The sequence below is a fragment of the Marmota monax genome, unplaced genomic scaffold, assembly GCF_021218885.2.
Source record: "Marmota monax isolate L192 unplaced genomic scaffold, Marmota_monax_Labrador192_F-V1.1 WCK01_AAM20220418_F8-fsc00015, whole genome shotgun sequence".
In the NCBI taxonomy this organism is placed as follows: domain Eukaryota; kingdom Metazoa; phylum Chordata; class Mammalia; order Rodentia; family Sciuridae; genus Marmota; species Marmota monax.
In genome coordinates, this window is record NW_026692194.1 from 9,867,926 (window position 1) to 9,889,117 (window position 21,192).

General features: G+C 32.3%; 1 protein-coding gene across 3 annotated transcripts in view; it reads right to left on the bottom strand.

Moving 5' to 3' along the window:
* Vrk2 (VRK serine/threonine kinase 2) overlaps positions 1-21,192 on the bottom strand; it is a 106,213-nt gene that overhangs the window by 74,906 nt on the left and 10,115 nt on the right. For all 3 annotated transcript variants that reach the window (XM_046423591.1, XM_046423609.2, XM_046423601.1), the window contains exons 3-5: positions 2,708-2,757; positions 1,930-1,999; positions 509-596 (exon numbers count right to left, since the gene is read on the bottom strand). In XM_046423591.1, coding sequence (XP_046279547.1) covers positions 509-596; positions 1,930-1,999; positions 2,708-2,757 — 208 coding nt within the window. The remainder of the gene's footprint in view (positions 1-508; positions 597-1,929; positions 2,000-2,707; positions 2,758-21,192) is intronic.

The following is a 21,192-nucleotide window of genomic DNA, read 5'->3' on the forward strand; positions in this document are numbered from 1 at the left end:
CTACAGTGACCCAGCCACATAAATGTTTATAGCAGCTCAATTCACAATAGCTTAAACTATGGAACCAACCTAGGTGCCCTTCGACAGATGAATGGATAAATAAAGTGTGTTTCTATATATATATACAATGGAGTATTACTCAGTCGTAAAAAAAGAATGGCGTTATGACTTTTACCAGTAAATGGATGGATCTAGAGACAAGTGAAATAAGCCAATCCCCCAAATCCAAAGGTCAAATGTTCTCTTTGATATGTGGATGCTAACACACAACAAGGTAGGAAGGAGAAGAACAGTAGTACATTAGACAAAGGGAATGAAGGGAAGGGAGAGGTGACAGAAATAGGAAAGACAGTAGAATCAATCTGACTTAACTTTCCTATATACATATATGAATGTACAACAGTGAATCTCCATATCATATACAATCACAAGACTAGGATCCTAATTAGAATAAGTAGTACTCTGGTCTTGTATAAAAGATTATAATAATATTTTAACTTCCTTTTACCTTCTCCCCTGGAATTCAGTCAGACCAGTTCCATAAAACAAAGGAATTCCTAAATAATCAAGCTGTTTGAGTTCTATCCACTTTTTGACTGCAAAGACAAATTTAACAAGAAAAATTATTCACATTATATTTTCAATCTTTGTGTACATGCTAAGACTCACAGAGCTAACAAAAATAGTATTTTTATTTTAAAATAAAAATTTTAAAATAAATATACCTGTCTAATGAGTTCAAAATGTTATCAGTGTAATACAAAAAATATAGACATTAAATCAATAGTAAGAACTTATAGTCTTCAAAATACATTGGTATTATATTCACAAACATTAATATTTATGAAAAAATCATTTTCTTATGTACTAAATTTCTAAACATTACACCTGTTAACTTCCAAAGGCTCAATACTGACATGGCTTTTTTTTTTTCCTCCTTATTGCTTGTATTTTAAAATCTAAAACCATGATATTCCAAGCAATAAGAATTGGACAGAAAAATCATCTTATTCTGAAACTATAATATAGAAAATTTTCTATTAAACTTAGTTTACAAAAAAAAATCAAATTGATTTAAAGAATCAGGTGGCTTAATCATGTTTTCACTTTTCTACCATATGTGTTTCATGTTTAAGACAGCTCTACCGATAAACAATCAAGTTTAATGGATTTTATTTGTCACTCTGACAGAGTTTAAGCAGTTAGTAAGGACTACAATCTTAATGTTTAACAGGCTTTTTAAGGAAAACAAAGTTAATTATTTAGGCCAGACATATCATTCCTTTATTTAAGCATAAGGTAAAGAACTTTAGCCATACTAGTGATTATCCCTATCAAATTCCTTAATGTTTTACTTAGCCTAACTATGATATATATTGTTTTAAAAATGCTTTATCCTTCTCTACTCATTCTCATTTTACATTGAAATTCTTTAACTGGCATATGATATACAACTCCAATTAATTTCCCAACATTGAAGTTTCAAATATTTTCTTAACATTTAATCATTTCCAGACACCTATTCTAATCCATTTTACAACCAATCCTTTTGTATATATGTCTACTGCCTATTTTAATGTCTTTTCTGTATATCCTTCCTATCCAAATTGTTCTTCATAAAAAAATAATTTCATTTTACTATCTTTTATACTTAGAGAACTCTTGGTAGCTTTGATCAACAACTCAACATTTTATGTTAAGTAGTAGAAACAATTTAGACTTAAAATATATAACCCATTATGTATGCCATATCAAGATTTGTATACCATCTGTCTTGCTTTTATATGTTATAACAGTTAACTGTATCACTTTACAATAAAATTTCTTACAGAAAAGAATTTTCCAGAAGGCCAGAAAAAGACCAAAATATTAACACTCACTTTAGCAAGTACATATATGGAAGTAGCTTGCTTGGCTAATTTTACTTACTACAGTCTTTTTTTGCAGCTCTCTGATAAAATTTAAGTTCTGAAAATAACGGGCCATTTTCTTGATATTCCTATGAAAGAAAAGAAACATTAATTTTACTAGGAAAAATTATCCTAGAGATAGAATTGATATTTCAATTGTGAAAATGTAAGTACACATATGTAATACATTATAGTACCTGAATCATTTTTTCTAAAACTCAGGCACCAGATTTCCACTAAAAATCTCAGAAAACACTAAATAAACTTGAAGAATCTCATTTTTAAACAACATATTGTACTTCTATCCCAATATAGTCTTACACATGAAAGTAGCCTTATGGAAAGCACTTACTAAAAGCACTGAGAGCTGCATACATAAATATAACATACACACTGAGTAACTACACGTACATCAGAGCGGACAGCTGGAAACTACCCTGCTGGTTCACTCATACATGACACCTTTACCAAATGTCTACTGGGCTATATTCATTGTAGTAGGCATGGGGCACACATACAGAAATGAAACTTTATGCCTGCCTTTAAGGACCTTATGTCCAGAGGAGGGGAAAAAAGAGGGAGGACAGATTGCTGGAGAATACCATCCATCAGAATGATGGATGGTCTTCCATAACAATGGTTCTTCAATAGTAGCATGTTAATAATGTGAAAATATAACATTAGGTTATTGATATGTAAATTGTAAGAAAAATTAAGATGAGAAACTTTTACAAAAATAAAGCAAAGAGGAAAAATGTCAAATATGTGTAAAACACAAATTTAAGAGCAATACTTACCACTTTTATAACATGTTTTGCATCTCTGTCTGGTTTGTTTGTGGGGAAAGCTGCAGAAAAAATAAATAAATGAATGAATGATTGTTGTTGCCAGTGACAGAATACCTAACATAGCCCATAGACTGTGCTATGTACTTACATATACTAGTTTATTGTATCCTCCCAACAACCTCCTATGGTAGTGCTAGGTATCACCTTTGCCTTACACAGGGTGCTACGAAGGTTTGAGAAGTTGAACAACTTTCTCACTAAGGAGGAGCAGATTGGAGACTGAAATTTAAATCTGTCTTGACACCAGAACCCACACTTCTTAATATTCACAATACTAAAGCATGGGGAAAAAAGATGACATTAGTCACATAGATCTAAAATATAAGGGGAAATGTTTTCTAGATGTATAGCATTAAACTCAATAGATGATATGTAGTGAAATCCATTGATTGGTTCAATTTCACTAAATGAGAAACGATGATAATTCAGAAATGAATTGATTCATTTTAAATAGATATTTGAAAAAATTTCAACCTGACAAAATCCTAGAATAGATCAGGTTAAAATGAGAATAAAGTCTTTTAAAATCAGCTTCTGACTCAGCAACCAAAGCATTCCCACATTTAAGAATATGTATCATCTAATATAAGTTTATTTCTATTTCAATTTGTCTTCATTTTATTCTTTTCCACTTGTAATTTCAGAAAGTATTTTCTATTTTTGAAAAATCTAGTGTTCAAATAGATCAATCCTTTCCTCTATATTATCTACATGATTAAAAGATCATTATGCTTTCAAATCTCTATAATTTTATATGTATATTTATTTGTATTATAGAAGTCATTTTGTCTTCCATTCTTTTATCCACCCTTCATCCATTTATCCCTTCACATATCAATGAGCTAATATTTACTGCGAAGCCAAAATATGCTAGGCACCACGTCAAGTGTTAGTTATGATAATGTTCTAAAGAAAGAGAAAGAAAAAAAGGTGACCTAGTATTGAAACTCAGTACTTAGATAACATTCTGTAGCTATAGTTTCAGTGTGTTTATTAAAATTCTGTGTTCCCTAATATTTTTCTTTCTTTTCCTTCTAAATCTATCAACAATTTTGTCAACTAGTAATGCTCATGTTAAACAAAAAAATAAGAATTTTTATAAAATATAAATTGTACATTATAGTCCAGTGAACTCATGCTCAGTTTTCTTACCCATCCTCCAAAGGTTTTGATGTTATCAATACTGTAATAGATGATATTAAATATAAACTGTAAGCCTAAGCTTCTTAATAGTAAAAAGAAACTAAACTTATTTATATCAGTTAAGATTCCCTTCTCATCTTCATTCATGTAATGGTATTTCATTTTCACCTGTTCAGTAGTTCTAAGGGAACAGCTGAAAGAGGGGATTATACAGATGTAAAAAGAAAACTGAAGAAAGCAAATGGAGGGGAGAAGGCCTGATGCTTTATGGAAAAGGGCTGAGAAAACCTTTTTGTCCCACTCCATGATGAATTTTTCTACTGGTGTGGTGCCCAAGCCTAGAAGAAATGGCCCTTTCCCAGCTCTTGTCCACTTAGAACAGTATCCACTCCAGACAAATGCCTCTGCTTCTTGAGGAGGGTGGTAGAAACCTCCAGCCTTTTTTCTAAAAGCAAGTGACCACAGCAGCAAATAAATCTTGATGTCCAACAGAAAAGTATGAAAGGAAAATGGGGATTTCAGCTAGATAAATAACTTATCATGTCACCACTGGAAAAGAAGATATCAGACCAGTCCAAGGTCATACTTCTGGCTGATTTCAATCAGTACATTCCCATCACTTTATAAACTAAATCTTCTTTTCATATTATTTCACATGAACATGACTATGTGTTAACACATATCTGAAACATCCCCATACCCGTTATTTGATGGCTGCACACAGCCTTAATAAACTTCCAGGGTATACTGGAAGCCTCAATCTAAGATAAATTGACTAAAATGTTTACAGAGATGTATATTTCATATGAACAAACAGGTTGTTCCAGTTACCAGGGAACGCTCTTTACATGAGAATAATCAGTCAGTTAATTAAGGGAGTATTTATTTTCTACTATAAGCCAAGCCCCATTCAAGCTAGTAAAATTAAATAATGACAAAAACAATCATGACATCTACTTTTGCAGTCTAGGGGAGAAATCGGACATTAGTCAGCTACTTGCATACCAATGAAAAACTGCAACTTCAGATAAAGCAGACTGGAAACATTGACAAAAACAATGTACAATGTAGGAAGAAAGGTATCAAAGTCCCATAATAGCCTTTTATTATCCAGAAAAGCAGAGATACTGATTAGATTCATGGTTAATGCCAGCAAGTACACTGAATTTTGAAGGGTAACCATTAAAATAACAGAAATAAAGGTCAAAACTTCAAAACCGGTAGAGAAAAAAGTATACCTAGACAACTTAGTAAACAGAAAATTAAGGGTTAAAAATTGAAATAGAGAGAAATTTATCAAAAACACATAATGATAATACCTGGGTAAGTCTATCTTTAGTCACACATTTTTGCACACTTTAACACCTCTGATGCATGAATACCTCTGATAACTGATGAGACTATATAGTTGGTGTTGACCACACAGCAGTTATAACATAGCTGTCATTGCTTGAACACTGACAAAGTCAATCCTAGATGTCTGTCTGTCTTCACTTCAATTGAGTCATGTACATAGCTGAAAATTATAGCTGAAAGTATTATTTGTTTTAGCATCCATTAATGACTTTTGCTTGCCACAGTTATTATTGTGGTGTGTACCCAAAGTGATTTCTATTTTTATCATTACTCCTACATTCATTAATTGAATTTCAACTGCAGGGTAGAACTGCTTTATCTGTCCTATTCATTTGGTCAGTTATTTACATCATTGAGGTTAATGGATATTTATTTTTCTGTGGGTTAAAGTACATTACTATCACTATGTATTTCATGTATTTTATGTGTGTATTTTTCTTGCCCAGCATGGAATCAGCCATTTCTCCAAGTAGCTCTCCTTCATTTTATTGGAAATGGTATTTAGAAACCACATTTCTAGCACTAGATGTGCTCATTTCTACTGGGAGATTATTTCTTTAGGCCTTTTTAGCTTTTTGGTTTTGATTTTAATTAATTTCTGTTCATATCTTCCATTTTTAAGTTATTAAGATTTGCTACTGAACTTATTTTTCAGTTTTCTTAAAATGATGTTTAATGCTTTAAATTTCTAATTTGCATTCATTAATTTATTTACAAATATTTAATGGATGCCTAACTAGACATCCGTACCTAGGTGCTTGGGATACATCTTAATAAAGCATAATATGTCTGTCTTTGTGAAGTTTACATGCTAGCTAAGGAAGACAAGTAATAAGCATTTTAACTACCTTAATTAGTTTAGATATATTTTTACTATTACTTATTCCCATATATTGTCTAATTTCTATTGTGATTTCTCTTTTGCCTAATAAACCATTCATTATGGTCAGAGAATACAGATATTGGAAACAATATCTTTATTCTATTTACTTTTTTTTTTTAACGTGGTGCTGAAGATTGAACCCAGGGCCTCACACACCCTAGGCGAGCGCTCTACTGCTGAGCCACAACCCCAGCCCATAATTGATAGTGGAATGAGATAGACATCATTACCCTAAGTACATGTGTATGAAGTCATAAATGGTGTGACTCTACTTTGTGTACAACCAGAGATATGAAAAATTGTGCTCTATAGGTATAATATGAATTGTAATGCATTCTGCTGTCATATGTAACAAATTTTTTAAAAAGATACATTCCATGTTTGTATAAATATGTCAAAATATAGTCTACTGTCTAAAAAGAACAAATAAAAAATAAATTTTAAAAAGAAGTAAATTGAGGTTTCCACTGTTGATAAAAGAGCTTAAAGTTCCTCATTCCTGCTTTCACAAGAAAAGAAAAACTGTATTTCCTGGATTCATCAGAGAATTAAGATTACAGACAAACCAACATCTAACAACTAGGGGAAAACAAATGAATACAGAGAATAACAGCTTACTGGGACAGAGTTTATATCCAGGAGCCCCACCAGGCTCTCAAAGTGAAGATCAGAGCCAGTCTGGTTTCCAGTAGGCAAAGGGGAAATTACCTTGCCAGAGCCTAATCAACACGAGATAAGGGAATTAACTAACTCTAACCATCTCTAGCCTTCTCATCTCACCTAAATGGGGGAGAGGGAGTTGATAAACACTGGTAAACATCACATCCTAGGGTCATAGACTGAGTAAGAGATAAGCTCTTATTCTGAGTTTATAAAATGCCTTCAATTCTCCCACACCTTGCACCACATCAACAGTCAATCTACCTTGCAAGAAATGTTAAGTTCTTCAGAAAGGAAAATAATATTAGGTATTGTGGTTTAGATCTGGAATGTCGCCCAAAAGCTCCTGTGTTGAAAGCATGGTCCCCAGTGCAGCAAGGTGGGGCTTTTAGGCAGTGATTAGATCATGAGGACTGAATGGACAAGAAGGTGGGATCTACTGGAGGAAAGAGGTCCCTGTGGGCATGCCCTAGAAGAGTTTATCTTCTCTCAGGCTCCCCACTTTCCTTCTCTCTTTGCTTCCTACCTGCCAAGAACTGAGCAGCTTTCCTCCACCACGATGTTTCCTCCTTGGAGCCAACCAACTATGGATTGAATCCTCTGAAACCACGAGCCAAAATAAATCTTTCCTCCTAAGTTGTTATTGTCAGATATTTTGGTTATAGTGATGCAAATTTGACTAATATATTATAGGTCAGATATTCAAATCTACATAAATAAACAAACCATGCTAGAGAAGGAATAAATGAATATAAAATTTTAAAATATTTTTCTTATTTTAGTTTGTAAAGTGTTCCAAATAATAATAGCAATTATAATAACTTATAGGAAGTGAAATAGATTTAGGCAGAGGAAGAGAAAAGGTATAATTGGGTATGTGCACTAATTGGGAAATTGTATATTGTTATGAGAAAGTAGACTTAGATTAGGTAAAAATATATACTGCAAACTCTAGAGAAACCACTAAAAGTTTTTTAAAGAAGCATAATTGATATGCCAAGAAAGGAGAGAAAATAATTGATATACCAAAAAAGGAGAGAAAATAAAATCATATAAAATGCTTAATTAAAATTAGAGAAGGCAAAAAAGGAAAGAATTTTTTAAAACAAAGAACAAACAGAAAACAGTATATAGAAGATATGAATCTAAATATATAAATAATCACTTTAAATGTGAATGGTCTAAATATGCCAATTAAAAGACAGAGATTGGCAGAGTAGATAAGAAGAAGACTCAAGACCCAACTATATGTTGTTACAAAAATAAAAACAAAGACAAACAAACAAGATCTAGCTTCATGAAACTCATTTTAAAAACAAATGCACAGATAGATTAAGGTAAAGGATAAAGACATACCATGCTAACAAATCAAAAGAATTGGAGTAGCCATATTAATTTCAAACAAAGCAGATATTAGAACTTGGAAAATAATCAGGGATAAAGAGAGACATTATACAATGATAAAGAAGTCAAATCTTAAGAGAAGATTTAATAATCCTTAATATATAGGTACTACCAAAGAACATTAAAATACATGAAGCAAAAACTAAGAAAACTGCAAGTAGAAAAAGACAAATCCATTGTTATAGTTGGAGACTTAAACACCCCTCTATCTGTAAATTGACAGAGCCAGCAGGCAGAAAATCAGTAAGAACATAGTTGAACTGACAGCACCATCAATCAATAAATTTAACTGACATTTATAGAATACTATATCCAACAACAGCAGAATACAGATTCTTATCAAGTTCACATTGTATGTTCACCAAAACAGAATATTCTGTGACAAAAAATACATCTTAACAAGTTTAAGAGAATAGAAATGACACAAAATATGTTCTCAGATGACAATAAAAATAAACTAAAAACCAATAAATAGCTCAAAGTCAGACAGAAAAACCCCAAAATATTTAAATAATACATTTCTAAATAACAAATGGACTCCAAAATAAAAACCCCAAGGAAAAATTTAAAATGCTTTAAACTAAATGAAATGAAAATGCAATTTTTCAAAATTTATGGGATAGGGCTGGGGACATATCTCAGTGATATCATGCATGCTTAACATGTCTGAGGACTTGAGTTCAATACCTAGCAACAAAAGAAAGTAAGTTAGTTCAATTTTGCTCAATATGATAGCATCTGCCTTTAATTCCTGCTACTCAGGAGGCTGAGCCAGGAGGATCACTTGAACCTAGGAGTTTGAGACCATCTCAAACACACACAAAAATAAACACACAATTTGTGGAATGCTGCATAAGCAATGCTTACATGGAAATTGATAGCACTGAACATAAATATTAGAGTAGAAGAGCTAAAATCAATCATCTAAGCTTATTCTTTGAGAACCTAAAGAACAATATGAGAAGGAAACAAAAGAAATTAAAATTTCCATGTAAAAATTAATTATATTGAAAAGAGAAAAGTAATGCAAAAAAAAAAAAAAAAATCAAAAGCCAGTTCTTTGAAAATACCAAAACTTTAAATATCTAAGCAAGGCTGACCAAGACAAAATGAAGAAGATGCATTGTACTAATATCAGAAATTACTTAAGGACCACTGCTATCAATCTTGGATATTAAGAGAATAAAATGGAAAAACTGTGTATGACAATCGGTGCTCACAAACTTGACATTTATGTGAAATGTACCAATTTCTTGAATAACAAAATCCACACAAGGAGAAATTATTTAAATAGCCACATATTTATTAAAGAAACCAAATCAATAATAATCTTCTAAAATAGAAAGCATCAGACCTAAACAGGTTGTAAAATTCAATTTAAATGTTGAAACATTTTAATAAGAAATGACACCATTTCTTTACAATTTTTCTGAGAAAACAGATGCAAAAAGAACATTTCCTTATTCTGTGAAACCAGCATCACCCAAATACCAAAGCATCTAAAGATATTGCAAGAAAGGAAAACTCTACATCAATATCTCTAATAAATATTGATACAACAATCCTCAACAAAATATTAGAACTGGACATCCAGATGCCAAAAAAATAAAAGAAAGAATATATATATATATATATATAGAGAGAGATGCTAACTTTACAAAAAAATTAACTTGAAGTAAATAACAGATCTAAATGTAAAGTGCAAAACTATAAAACATCTAGAGGATAACACAGGTGAAAATTTAGGTGATGGAGGGTAATTTTTTATATATATAATAACAAAAATATAATCTATATAAGAAAAATTGATAAATTGTACTTCACTGATATTAAAAATTCCTGCCATGAAAGATACTATTTAAAAAGAAATCACAATCTTCATGAAAATATCTAGAAAACACATGTCTGATAAAAGGCATATCAAAAATATACAAAGTTCTCTTATAACTCAACAATTGAAAATAAACTCATTTAAAAAATAGGGAAAAGATTTAATATACTTCCCCAAAGATATAAAGGTGTCAAATAAATAAGAAAGATGCTCAAAATCAAATCAACAGAAATTCACAAATTACAACAATGAGATAAAACCATCCATCTGTGAGAATGCTGAAATCTAAAGCACTGACAATGACAAACGTTGGCAGGAGGATTTGGAGTAAGAGAAACTCACATTTGTTGCTGCAGGGAATATAAAATGGTATAGCCAATTAGGAAGGAGTTTAGCAGTTTCGTACAAAGCTGAACTGTCTTACCATACGATCCTGGAGTTAAGTATATAATCCAAATTGGCTAAAATATTGCCACATAAAAATCTGCACATGAATATTTATGTCTGATTTACTTACAACTGACAAAAACTGGAAACAATCCAGATATTCGGGTGAGTGGATAAACTGTGGTATATCTATGTAATGGAATACTATTTAACAATAAAAAGAAATGCTCTACCAACCATAAAACAACAAGGAAGAACTTTAAATGCTTATTGCACAGTGAAAAAAAGCCTGTCTGAAAAGGTTACATACTTTTTGATTCCAATTATATGCCACTTTGAAAAAGGCAAAACCATAAAAGACAGAAAAAAAAATTAGTGCTTACCAGATTCCCTTATTTCCCCTAGTGCTGGGGATAGAACCCAGGGCTTGGTGCATGCTGGGCAAGTGCTCTACCATTGAGCTACACTCCCAATCCTCATCAAGGGATAATAGGCAGGGAGAAGAAGACTAAAAGGTGGAGCCCAGGCAATTGCAGAGCAGTAAAACTACTTGCATATGATACTGTAATGGTGGTACATGACATTATACATTTGCACAAACTCATAAAACTATACAATAAAAGAAGTGAACACTAAATTATGTACCTTTGGGAGAAATAACGTATTTATATTAGTTCATTAATACTGTAATAAATATATCACACTAATTCAATATGATCCTTATAAGATAAACTGACAATGGAGTGGGGCGAGGGGAGGGGTCATGTACAGGTATTCAGTTTTAACTGCTCAATTTCCTGTAAATCTAAAACTGCTCTAAATAATAGAGTCCCCTAATTAAAAATAATATATGATAGAAGGTTCAATGTGAAAAAAGGTCAGAATTTAAGTAGCAATCTGCAGCAGATGTTCCATTTATTTTCCCTCTGGTATCTGTCAGTTGGAATTCAAAGAACACCAAAACTTAGAAGTTGGCATCACTGCAAATAGATCTTCAGGAAAAGCCCTCTTATTAAGGTTGGAAGAGGGAGGAAGAGTAAGAAATGAGTCTTAAAACATGCAGAGAGCATGGAAATTTCTGTTTTCCATTTTTCCTTAGTTCACTCCCATTATAGTGCCTGAGCAATTATGTGGTGATACAGGGACCCAGAGACTCAAAACTGAAGGAAGAGAACCTTCCTTTCCATTTAGATAAGCTAGGACCCCCCAAAGGAGGGTGATCCAATTTCTTTTTTTCTCTATACCTTTTTACCACTTGCCCCAGATACAGGTACACAGGACAAGATATAAAAAGGCCCAGCTTTCTAGTAACAGAACCTGAAAAGGAGAGCCCTGAGATCCACTAAGTACCAAGGAGAACATAAAGGGAGAAGGACTCAGGAGAGTGACCACAAAAAGTTGTGTTGAACTCCTGAGCTCACTCTCATGCTGTGCACAAGTGAAGCTAACACTAAACAGCATGTGAATTTCAAAGAGTCAACTACAGGATAGGCCACTGGCCAAGTTCCAATCTGGTCACTAAGTGGAACACACAAGGGACCAACTTGAGTAACACTTTTGCTATTGAAAACTGAACCAACATCATCTTCCAAATTATGAAAGATCTGTCAGAACTTGAGTCCTGAATATAACCAGGACAACTGCCTGCTAAGAGAAAATATTGATATTCGATGTTGGAAATAAACAAGAACCAAATCTGCTAACATAATATTCAACATATCCATGATGTAGCCAAAAAGCACTAGGTATAAGAACAACAACAACAAAAAAGCCCATGAGAATAAAATCAACAGACTACCAAGGCCAAAATGACAGAGATGTTGAAACAATCTGACAAAGACTTTAAAAACAGCTACTATAAAAATGTTCTACTAAGATAAAATGAATGAAAGGATAGAACAAGCAGCAAAGACACAAAAAATACAAGGAAGAATCAAATGACACTTTTGGAAGTGGAAAGTATATAACCAAAAATCTGTCTTTAGTTCCAAAGTGGGTTCAATACACTTATGGAGATGACACATGAAAAAGTCACTAAACTTGGTGACAGATCAATAGAAATTATCCAACCTGAAGAGAGAGAAAAAATATGGAAAAAACTGAACAGGGAGAGCCTTAGAAACTTGAAGGCAATAATAAAACATCTAACATTTGGAGTCACAGAGGAGAGAAGTGATACTGAAAAATTACTTGATGGAAAATCATCCCAAGTTTTATGTACACATAAACCTACAGACTCAAAAACTTCAGAAAATTTCTCCAAAAGAGTAAACACAGAAAATCATTGCCCAGATACATCACAGTTACATTGCTGAGAGCAAAAAACCAAGAGAAATCATGAAAGAAGCTAGAGCAAAACAGTACATTATCTACAGAGGACAATGACTCAAATGACTGCAGATTGCTCATCAGAAATTACAAAGTGGGAAGTGCCAGGAAAAAAAAAATTCAACCTCATACCCACCAAAAATGCCCTAAAAAAAGAAAAGGAAGACATTGAGAGAATAGGAATATTATACAAGGAAACTGTATGCTATTGGGAATAAAATAAGAGAAAATGTGGAATATATCTGGAAAACGTAATCAATATATGTATCTCTTCGGTTTAAAATGCATTTGAAAGTGGAAGCAAAAATGAAAACATGAATTGGTTTGATTTTTGATGAATACAAACATAACACACAAAACAACTATAACATAAAAATTTGTGGAATGCAGCCAAAGCAGGGCTTACAGGAAGAAAATAAGCAAAAACCAATGAAATTGGAAACAGAAAAACAACAGAGTAAATTGATGAAACCAAGTTCTATTTCTTTGACATGGTCAATAAAATAAATTTGTACCAAGACTGACAAAAAGAAAGAAAAATTAAAATGTCCAACATCAGGGGGAAAAAAAAGAGGAAACAGCACTATAAAAATGATTGACACTGGGGCTGGGCTTGTGGCTCAGTGGCAGAGCATTTGCCTAGCCCGTGCAAGGACCCGGGCTCAATCCTCAGCATCACATAAAAACAAACAAATATAAAAAGGTATTGTGTCCAACTACAACCCAAAAATAAATATATAAAAAAAAAGACTGACATTAAAAGTATAGCACACGGGGCTGGAGGGCTGGCAGAATACCTGCCTAGCATGCATGAGGCTCTGGGTACAATCCCCAGTGCCACACACACAAAACAGTAGAGCACAAGAATACTAAGAACAGCTCTTCTTACACATGTGACAATTCAAGAATGGAGCCCATCTTTAAAAATCTACAAACTACTAAAAGTTATCTAAGATGAACACAAATGACCAGATTAATCCAACAACCATTAAACAAAGAGAATCATGGTTTAAAAAAATCTCAAACCCCACTTTGAGAGAGTTATCTAAGCCCACCTGGCTCCACTGTAGAATTAAACAAACAAAAAAAAATTAAAAAGGAGTAATGTTAATTCTATATATTAACTTCTAGAAAGCAAAAGAGAATACCTCATACCTCATTGTCTGAGGCCACCATTACTCTAATACCAAAACCAGACAAAGATGGTAGGAAAAACAAAGAAAACCACAGACCAATAACACTATAGATAGAAAAATCCTCAACAAAACACAAATCAGCTGGGCTTGGTGCCGCTGAGGCATAAAGATCAAAAGTTAATACATATTAAATTCAAAACATCTCAAAATAAAATATTAAAGTGAGTGGGGATGTAGCTCAGTGGTAAAGCACCCCTGGGTTCAATTTAAGCACTACCAAAAACCCAAACAAATCCAGAAATATATAAAAAATAATAATACACCAAGATGAAGTTGGGTTGATTTGAGGAATACAAGGATTCTTCAATATTCAAAAATCCATCAGTATCATCCACTACATTAATAGTCTCAAAGGGACAAATCACATGATTGTATCAACTGATGTAGAAAACTCAATTGACAAAATTCAATAATCAAGATTGAAACTCTCAATACACTTCAGAGAAACTTCCACAACTTGATAAAGAACATCTACAAAAAAAAAAAAAAAAAAAGGTACAACTGACATCACAAGTGGTAAGGACTGAATGCTTTTCCTTTGAAACTCAGAAAAAGTCAAAGATGTTCACTTTTGCCAAGGCAGTTAATCAAGAAGAGAGGGACAGACTGCAGAGGGAAGAACAGAAAGGCAGAGGAAGGGAAAGAGAAGAGGAAGGGAGGAAAAAAGAGAGGAAGGGAAAGAAGAAGGAACAGGTGCCAATTTTCAGATGACATGATTATCTACAAAGAAAATCCCCCAAAATCTGCCCCTCCAAAATAGTTCACGAGTAAGCACTTATCAAGATCATGAGATATAAGTTAGACAAATAAAATTGAATCATATTTTTATATACTAAAAAATGAAGTAATTACAAAAGTAATATTTCAATAGCATCAAAATTAAAAAGGAAAACATGTCCAACAAATCCAACAATACATGTACAGGCCTAATATACTAAACAATAAAAAAAGCTTATGAAAGAAATCAAAGAAAATCTAAGATGACACATACTATATTCACAAATTAGAAGACTCCTTCTAGTAAAAATGCTGGTTCACAAATTCATCTATAAATTCAAATCAATGCCAAACACAATCCCAGAAATTTTTTCTATCAATATAGATAAATTGATCCTAAAATGTATATTAAAAAGTAAAGATATGTGAATATCTAAACAATTTTGAGGAAGAACAAAGTTGAAGGAATTATACTATCCAAATATCACAATACCCAAATGTACTCAGCCATTAAAATGGCAGAATAACAAACCATGATACATCCATACAACTTGACAATAAAAAGAACAAGTCTAATCTTGAAAAGTTACATTCCCTATGATTCCATTTATAGAAATCCTGTACATTCTCAAAAAGATAAAATTGTATTGCGGAACACAGATCAGCAGTTAGAAATAAAGGGAGGGTGTGACCACAAAAGGAGAGCATGAGGACTTCAGAGGTGATGCATCTGTTCTAAATCCTAATTGTGTTTGCAGCATGTGAAAATTCATAGAAATATACACACACAACAAAGTGCTAAAATAATAGACAACTGCATAATTATAATACAAAACAGTAAATGCCTAGAGATAAAATAGAGGCAAAAGTGTTGCAGAGAAGAAATCCACAATGCACAACTTTGGTAAAAAGTGCAGAAAGGAAAACGGGCTTCAACAGGAAGGGGGACTTCAAAGGAGTATACTTGCTTATGCGGAAACTGGAGAGAGCATGTAGGTGAAAAACAGGAAGAACAGAACAAGCAAGATGATCTCTGTATTTTATTGCCAGCAATGGATTCCAAGACTATATAAATAAGAATTTTTTTATATTTACTAAGTCACCACACATGAAATGCTTTAAATATATTCTTATATAATTGGAAAAAAAAGGTTTATTATAATACCATTCAAGTCACTCAGAATTTTTTCCTGTAAATTTTACATTAATTACTGTAGCACAATTAGTTATCTTCAAGGCCTGTTAGTAATGCTGTGTTTCTTGGAAGCCTGGTATGTGGAGCAGATGAAAGCTGAAATGCACAAGCTGAAATGTGGATGGAGGAACACAGTCCCTGCCCTTTTCCCTTATATACCTAGCTCCATAGAGACCTGTGAAAACTTTCTGGTAACTGACTTATTTTCAGTTTCTTTATAATACCTCCAGTGATACTTAATTTATTATTGGGTATCTCATATATTTTCTTTTCCTATTTTTAAAGGATAAAAATAAACCAGTAGCATTCTGGTCATATTAAATTCTGCCATTATGGTGATTTCACTTTGCTTTATTAAGCTTTTGGCATTACATAATACATTGTTTAGTTCTCTTAATGACTTTCTATGGAATATAAACTAATAAAACTGTATTGTTTTCCTCTTATAGGTGCATGAAAAATCTTAACCTTTTAGTGTGTTTGTATCTTATCAAGTATTTTTTGATGACAGAAATTATAGAATTTTGGTCAATCATATTCTTTGAAAGGGATGAAAGACTTGAACACAGTAACAGACAATTACATTATCATCTAATATTCTACAAGTTAATATTATTTTTTGCTTTCCTTTGCCTATTGCTTACTAGCTGTGGTACACATTACACATTTATTTCATTTTATAACAGATTACATCTTTTAAATATCTATTTCAGATATTAACCCTGACATTTTAATTCATCCATTTTTATTATTAATTAAATACATTGGGAGCTTGCATGAAGGGCCAAAATACAACTTTTGGGTTTAACTGTCAATCTTAAAATTCCTTACCACACACAGTTCACTGATCTACTTCAGAAATGTGACTTTCATTACAAAATTCTATATCCAAATTACTATTCTTAAAGTAACTTCTCCAGTTTTTTAAAAATATTTATTTATTTATGTATCTTTAGTTTTAGGTGGATACATTAGTTTGTTTTTATGTGGTGCTGAGGATCGAACCCAGTGCCTCATACATGCTAGGCGAGCACTCTACCGCTGAACTACCACCCCAGCCCCAGTTCTCCAGTTTTTACTAACCTTGTTTTACTTTATATCATCAAATCTTAATATTTTAAACCATTTTTTAAGTTTTTTTCAATCATATACATTCAAGGCCATTAAAGTCTATTTTATATAAGTAATAACCAGTTGCAAAATGATTTCAGATTTCCTATAATCTCAAATTTTTACTTCTATCTCCCAAGAGACATAAAATTTGGCCAATACAAGAATGATAACCATATTTCTCTTAACTATCATGAGTCTATTTTCAAAGTGTACAAAGTAAGGACTGAAATGGTTCTTGATCTTCCTTTTATTTTTTTTAATATTTATTTTTTAGTTGTAGGTGGATAGTAATATCTTTATTTCATTTGTATGTGGTGCTGAAGTTTGAACCCAGTGCCTCACGTGTGCTAGGCAAGCACTCTACCACTGAGCCACAATCCCAGCCCCTTGATCTTTCTTTAAAAAAAAAAAATATATTGTAAATTTTGTATTTTAAATGTAAAGACCATACTAACAATCTTTAGCCCCATTCCCACTTTTTTAAAACACTTTCTAATATTTATGCTGAAATCAGGCTTCCAATGAGGGAAGTCATTCTTATGTCTTTCATTATGGTTTCTATTTTGCAGGACTTATAATTCCATGTGATACTCTTATTATCCAAAAGTATACTACCTATGCAGATTAACAGAACCATTATTTTTTCTTCTTAATAATTTGTGTCATTTTTCTTTTTATTTGATTCCTTCATTAAAGCCTTTATAGATACATATTTAATACCATTTTCTTTCATAGAAGGACTTAATAAAACTTGTTCTTACAGTGATTCCATACTGCATTCAATTTACATTTAATTACATAATCAATTTAAGAATACATGCCAGTTCACAAACTTTCTGCTGAAGTAGAAGTTCTGATGATCATGAGAGTCTATAGTTTTTCTTGACCTTTTCATCATGCAACATTTGCCCATCAGATACACAACAATGTCTGTTTTCTACTTAAAGTGTTGTGTGTGGGAATTTAAAAATCAGTTTTACCACTTTTTTCTTATAGCAACCTCTGAATATTTAATAAGACAGTAGTTTTACATACCCAATATTCCATTCTCAATTATAATATATCCGACACTGGAGATCTAAGTTAGAACTGTAACGCATGATCTCCCAATACATACTAGATCAAATGAAATGAACTTTTCTTCACATTCTCAGGAATTGAAATTAATATCCTATTTATAGTAAATCTGATGTTAAGCGGTGGAAAAAAATATATTGCTAAAATATGTGCAATACCTAGATCAAAAATATTTTTATGAAAAAGTGATAGTGCATACAAGCTGATATTTTAATGGCTCTTCAGGCTTTTCAAAATTGAATAAAACTAAAATTGTCTGGTTTATTTTAATAGCTTGCTTTTGTTCAAAAACTTATATTCTAATAGCTTATGTTTTGTCCATTCCTTTTCTTATTATGTATATACTCCAAAGAAAAAAGTATTCTAATATAACATCTAGTACTGCAATATATATAGTTGATAATATTAAAAATATTCAAAGTTCACCCTACATGAAATGTTCTAATTTTTTCATGAAAACATCTGTAATTATTATTATGTAATATCCTGAAAGAAGTGAATAATTTTCAAAAACCTAGACTACTATTATATATATTTTGTTATCTGAAACAAATTCTGCATCAAGAGGCTTATTTTTTCACAAGATTCCACTCATCTGAGTATATTTTTATACTTTATCCAATACAGGATATAGTATTATAGGAAGAGCATCTTTAAATTACCATTGAAAAGACATGATAGAGACCAATTCAATATTTGTAAAAATATCTATTTTTTACATGATGCTTGTTGAATTTCTATCAGATTTAAAGAGGTATCTTTTGATCTTCCTATTTCTTATTAGACTAAAAACAAATGTATAAAATCCCTCTAAACTAGACAATTTATTCAAATTTGAAAAGCCCGAAAAGCCATCAAATCTTTTATCAGGTTGTATGCACTACTGGTGGACTAGTATCGCTTTGTTTTTCATTAAAATATTTTTTATCTAAGGTATAGCACATTTTTTAATATATTTTTTCCACTGCTTAACATGAGATTTACTATAAATATCAGATGTTCTTTCACAGATTTGGTGATCTTAATATTAAAAACACATCACTGATGCTCTATGCCTTGAGCTGTCAATCTGAATGAAAATGACAACATTAGAAGCATCATCAGTAACAGATTTCTTAAATTAGTTGCCAATACTATCAATTACATATTTTGCTGTTATTTTAGAAATAAGCTTGTCATCAGCACACCATTTGCCACTATCTTCTCTGGCTAGCAAAAAAAACTCAAAGTGTTCTTTGACAAGGGACATCAATCAGTAGAGAAATCTGGGTTCAAATGTAGATGAAGACATTTATTAAAACTGTGCCCTGGAGGCAAATTATTTAACCTCCTCAGACCTCAATATCATCCTGACAAAGTTGTTGGAAGGATTAAATGTAAGGATGTCCGTAAAAATTTAACATAGAGCTTGGACATACTAAGAGCAAGACTTTAGTAGCTGATGATGAAAATGATGATTTCCTACAAAGGATTTCACTAATCAGTCCCAGCAGCAGTTATGAGATGTCAGAGATGTTTGACACATCTGCTATGTTTTCCTGGATGCCGTCTTTCCTTCTTCACTTTTGTAAGCTCTATGTTCATAGCTTCCTAGGTGAGGCTTTGGTAACATTGCCTCTAAGAGGTTCATTAGGTGGCACTCAGAATACCTGAAACAGAAGCAATCTTCTCCACGTACCCCTTCCACACGTTGAAGCTTCCGATTGCTCTTGCTTGAAATAAATTTGCAGGAAGCTGCCTTTACTCTACACTAAGCCTAGGAGAGAAAAATGGCCAGTGTCTCTGGGGAATAATTAACAAAAGACAGTTTGTTTCATCTTCATGATAAAATACAGCATCCCCACTAAAAGGGCAAATTCATCATTCCCCGAAGTTAAATAGAATGACACTTTAAAAGTAATTCCAGCTGATTAAATTTAGGATTCTGAAAAAAATTAATTCATGAATATACTCTGAATCTTTCATTTGATTTTAAAATGTATAAATGTTCATTTAACTTTGAGCCCTTGCCTCTCAGTGTTCTATTCTGAGCTAGTCAAACAAGTGGTAGCAGGCATGCTGGGCTCAATAATACTGCCTCTCATATTTAAATACTCTATTTCACTTGGATTGCAAATTAAAGACAGTCTCCTGAACACTGACACATTTTCAATGATTGATTTTGCAAAACGTGTTGATTTTTCCTACACTGTTTTGCCTCTGTGTGTGTCAACTTTGGCCTTCTTGTCTTGCTCCTTTGCAGCATTGCTGTCTCTTTGAAGCCATTGTCTGCCTAATATGAAAAATGTACATTAAACCTCATGACTAATTACATAGACAGAAAATTCTGGATCTCGAACAAAAAATGCCTATACTCAGAAACCACAACAAAAGCTTCTGACTATGTACAAAATCCTTAGTCAAACCTTTAACTGACTTGGATCAAAAGAAATTCCAGGGCTGGGGATGCAGCTCAGTGGTAAAGCACTTGCCTAGCATTTGCAAGGCCTTGGGTTTGATCACCAGCAACACACACACACACACACACACACATAAAGAAATTTCAATGATTTCTGTTAAAGTTGTGTTTACAGTCTTTGAAAATCTGATCTTACATATGATTTCTAATACACATCTATCAATTCATCTAGTGGTAAACACCATCTTTTTTCCCCACAAAAGTTTACTTTCTATTAGACCTATTCCAATTAAATGCTATCCAGTATAACTGTTTTATTCTAAACATAAAACTTATTATTCTTAACACAATGTCCAATTGTTTTAAAATAGACTTTTCCTAATGAAGCCTACAATCTATGGATTAAGTGCATGGTTTCTTATATTTTAATAATACTTGGAAATTCCTAAGAATTGAGTGATTCTTTTCCCCAAAACTCTTCCAAATATACAAAATAATGTCTCTAAATCTAAAATTGTAGTACCTTACACACAGATTACATATTTTAGTATAGAGATCACAAAATTTAGTATAAATAGACCACCTACCTATTGGGAAGGTGATTTTTACTTTTCCATTAAAGACTAGTTCTACAGTTAATTTACAAATCCTTTTTTTAAAACTGATATGCAAGGTCATATTTAAGACTCTAGACAGATTGCCTACAAAGAACTTACTACAATGCATGTGAATGTGCTCTCACCCAA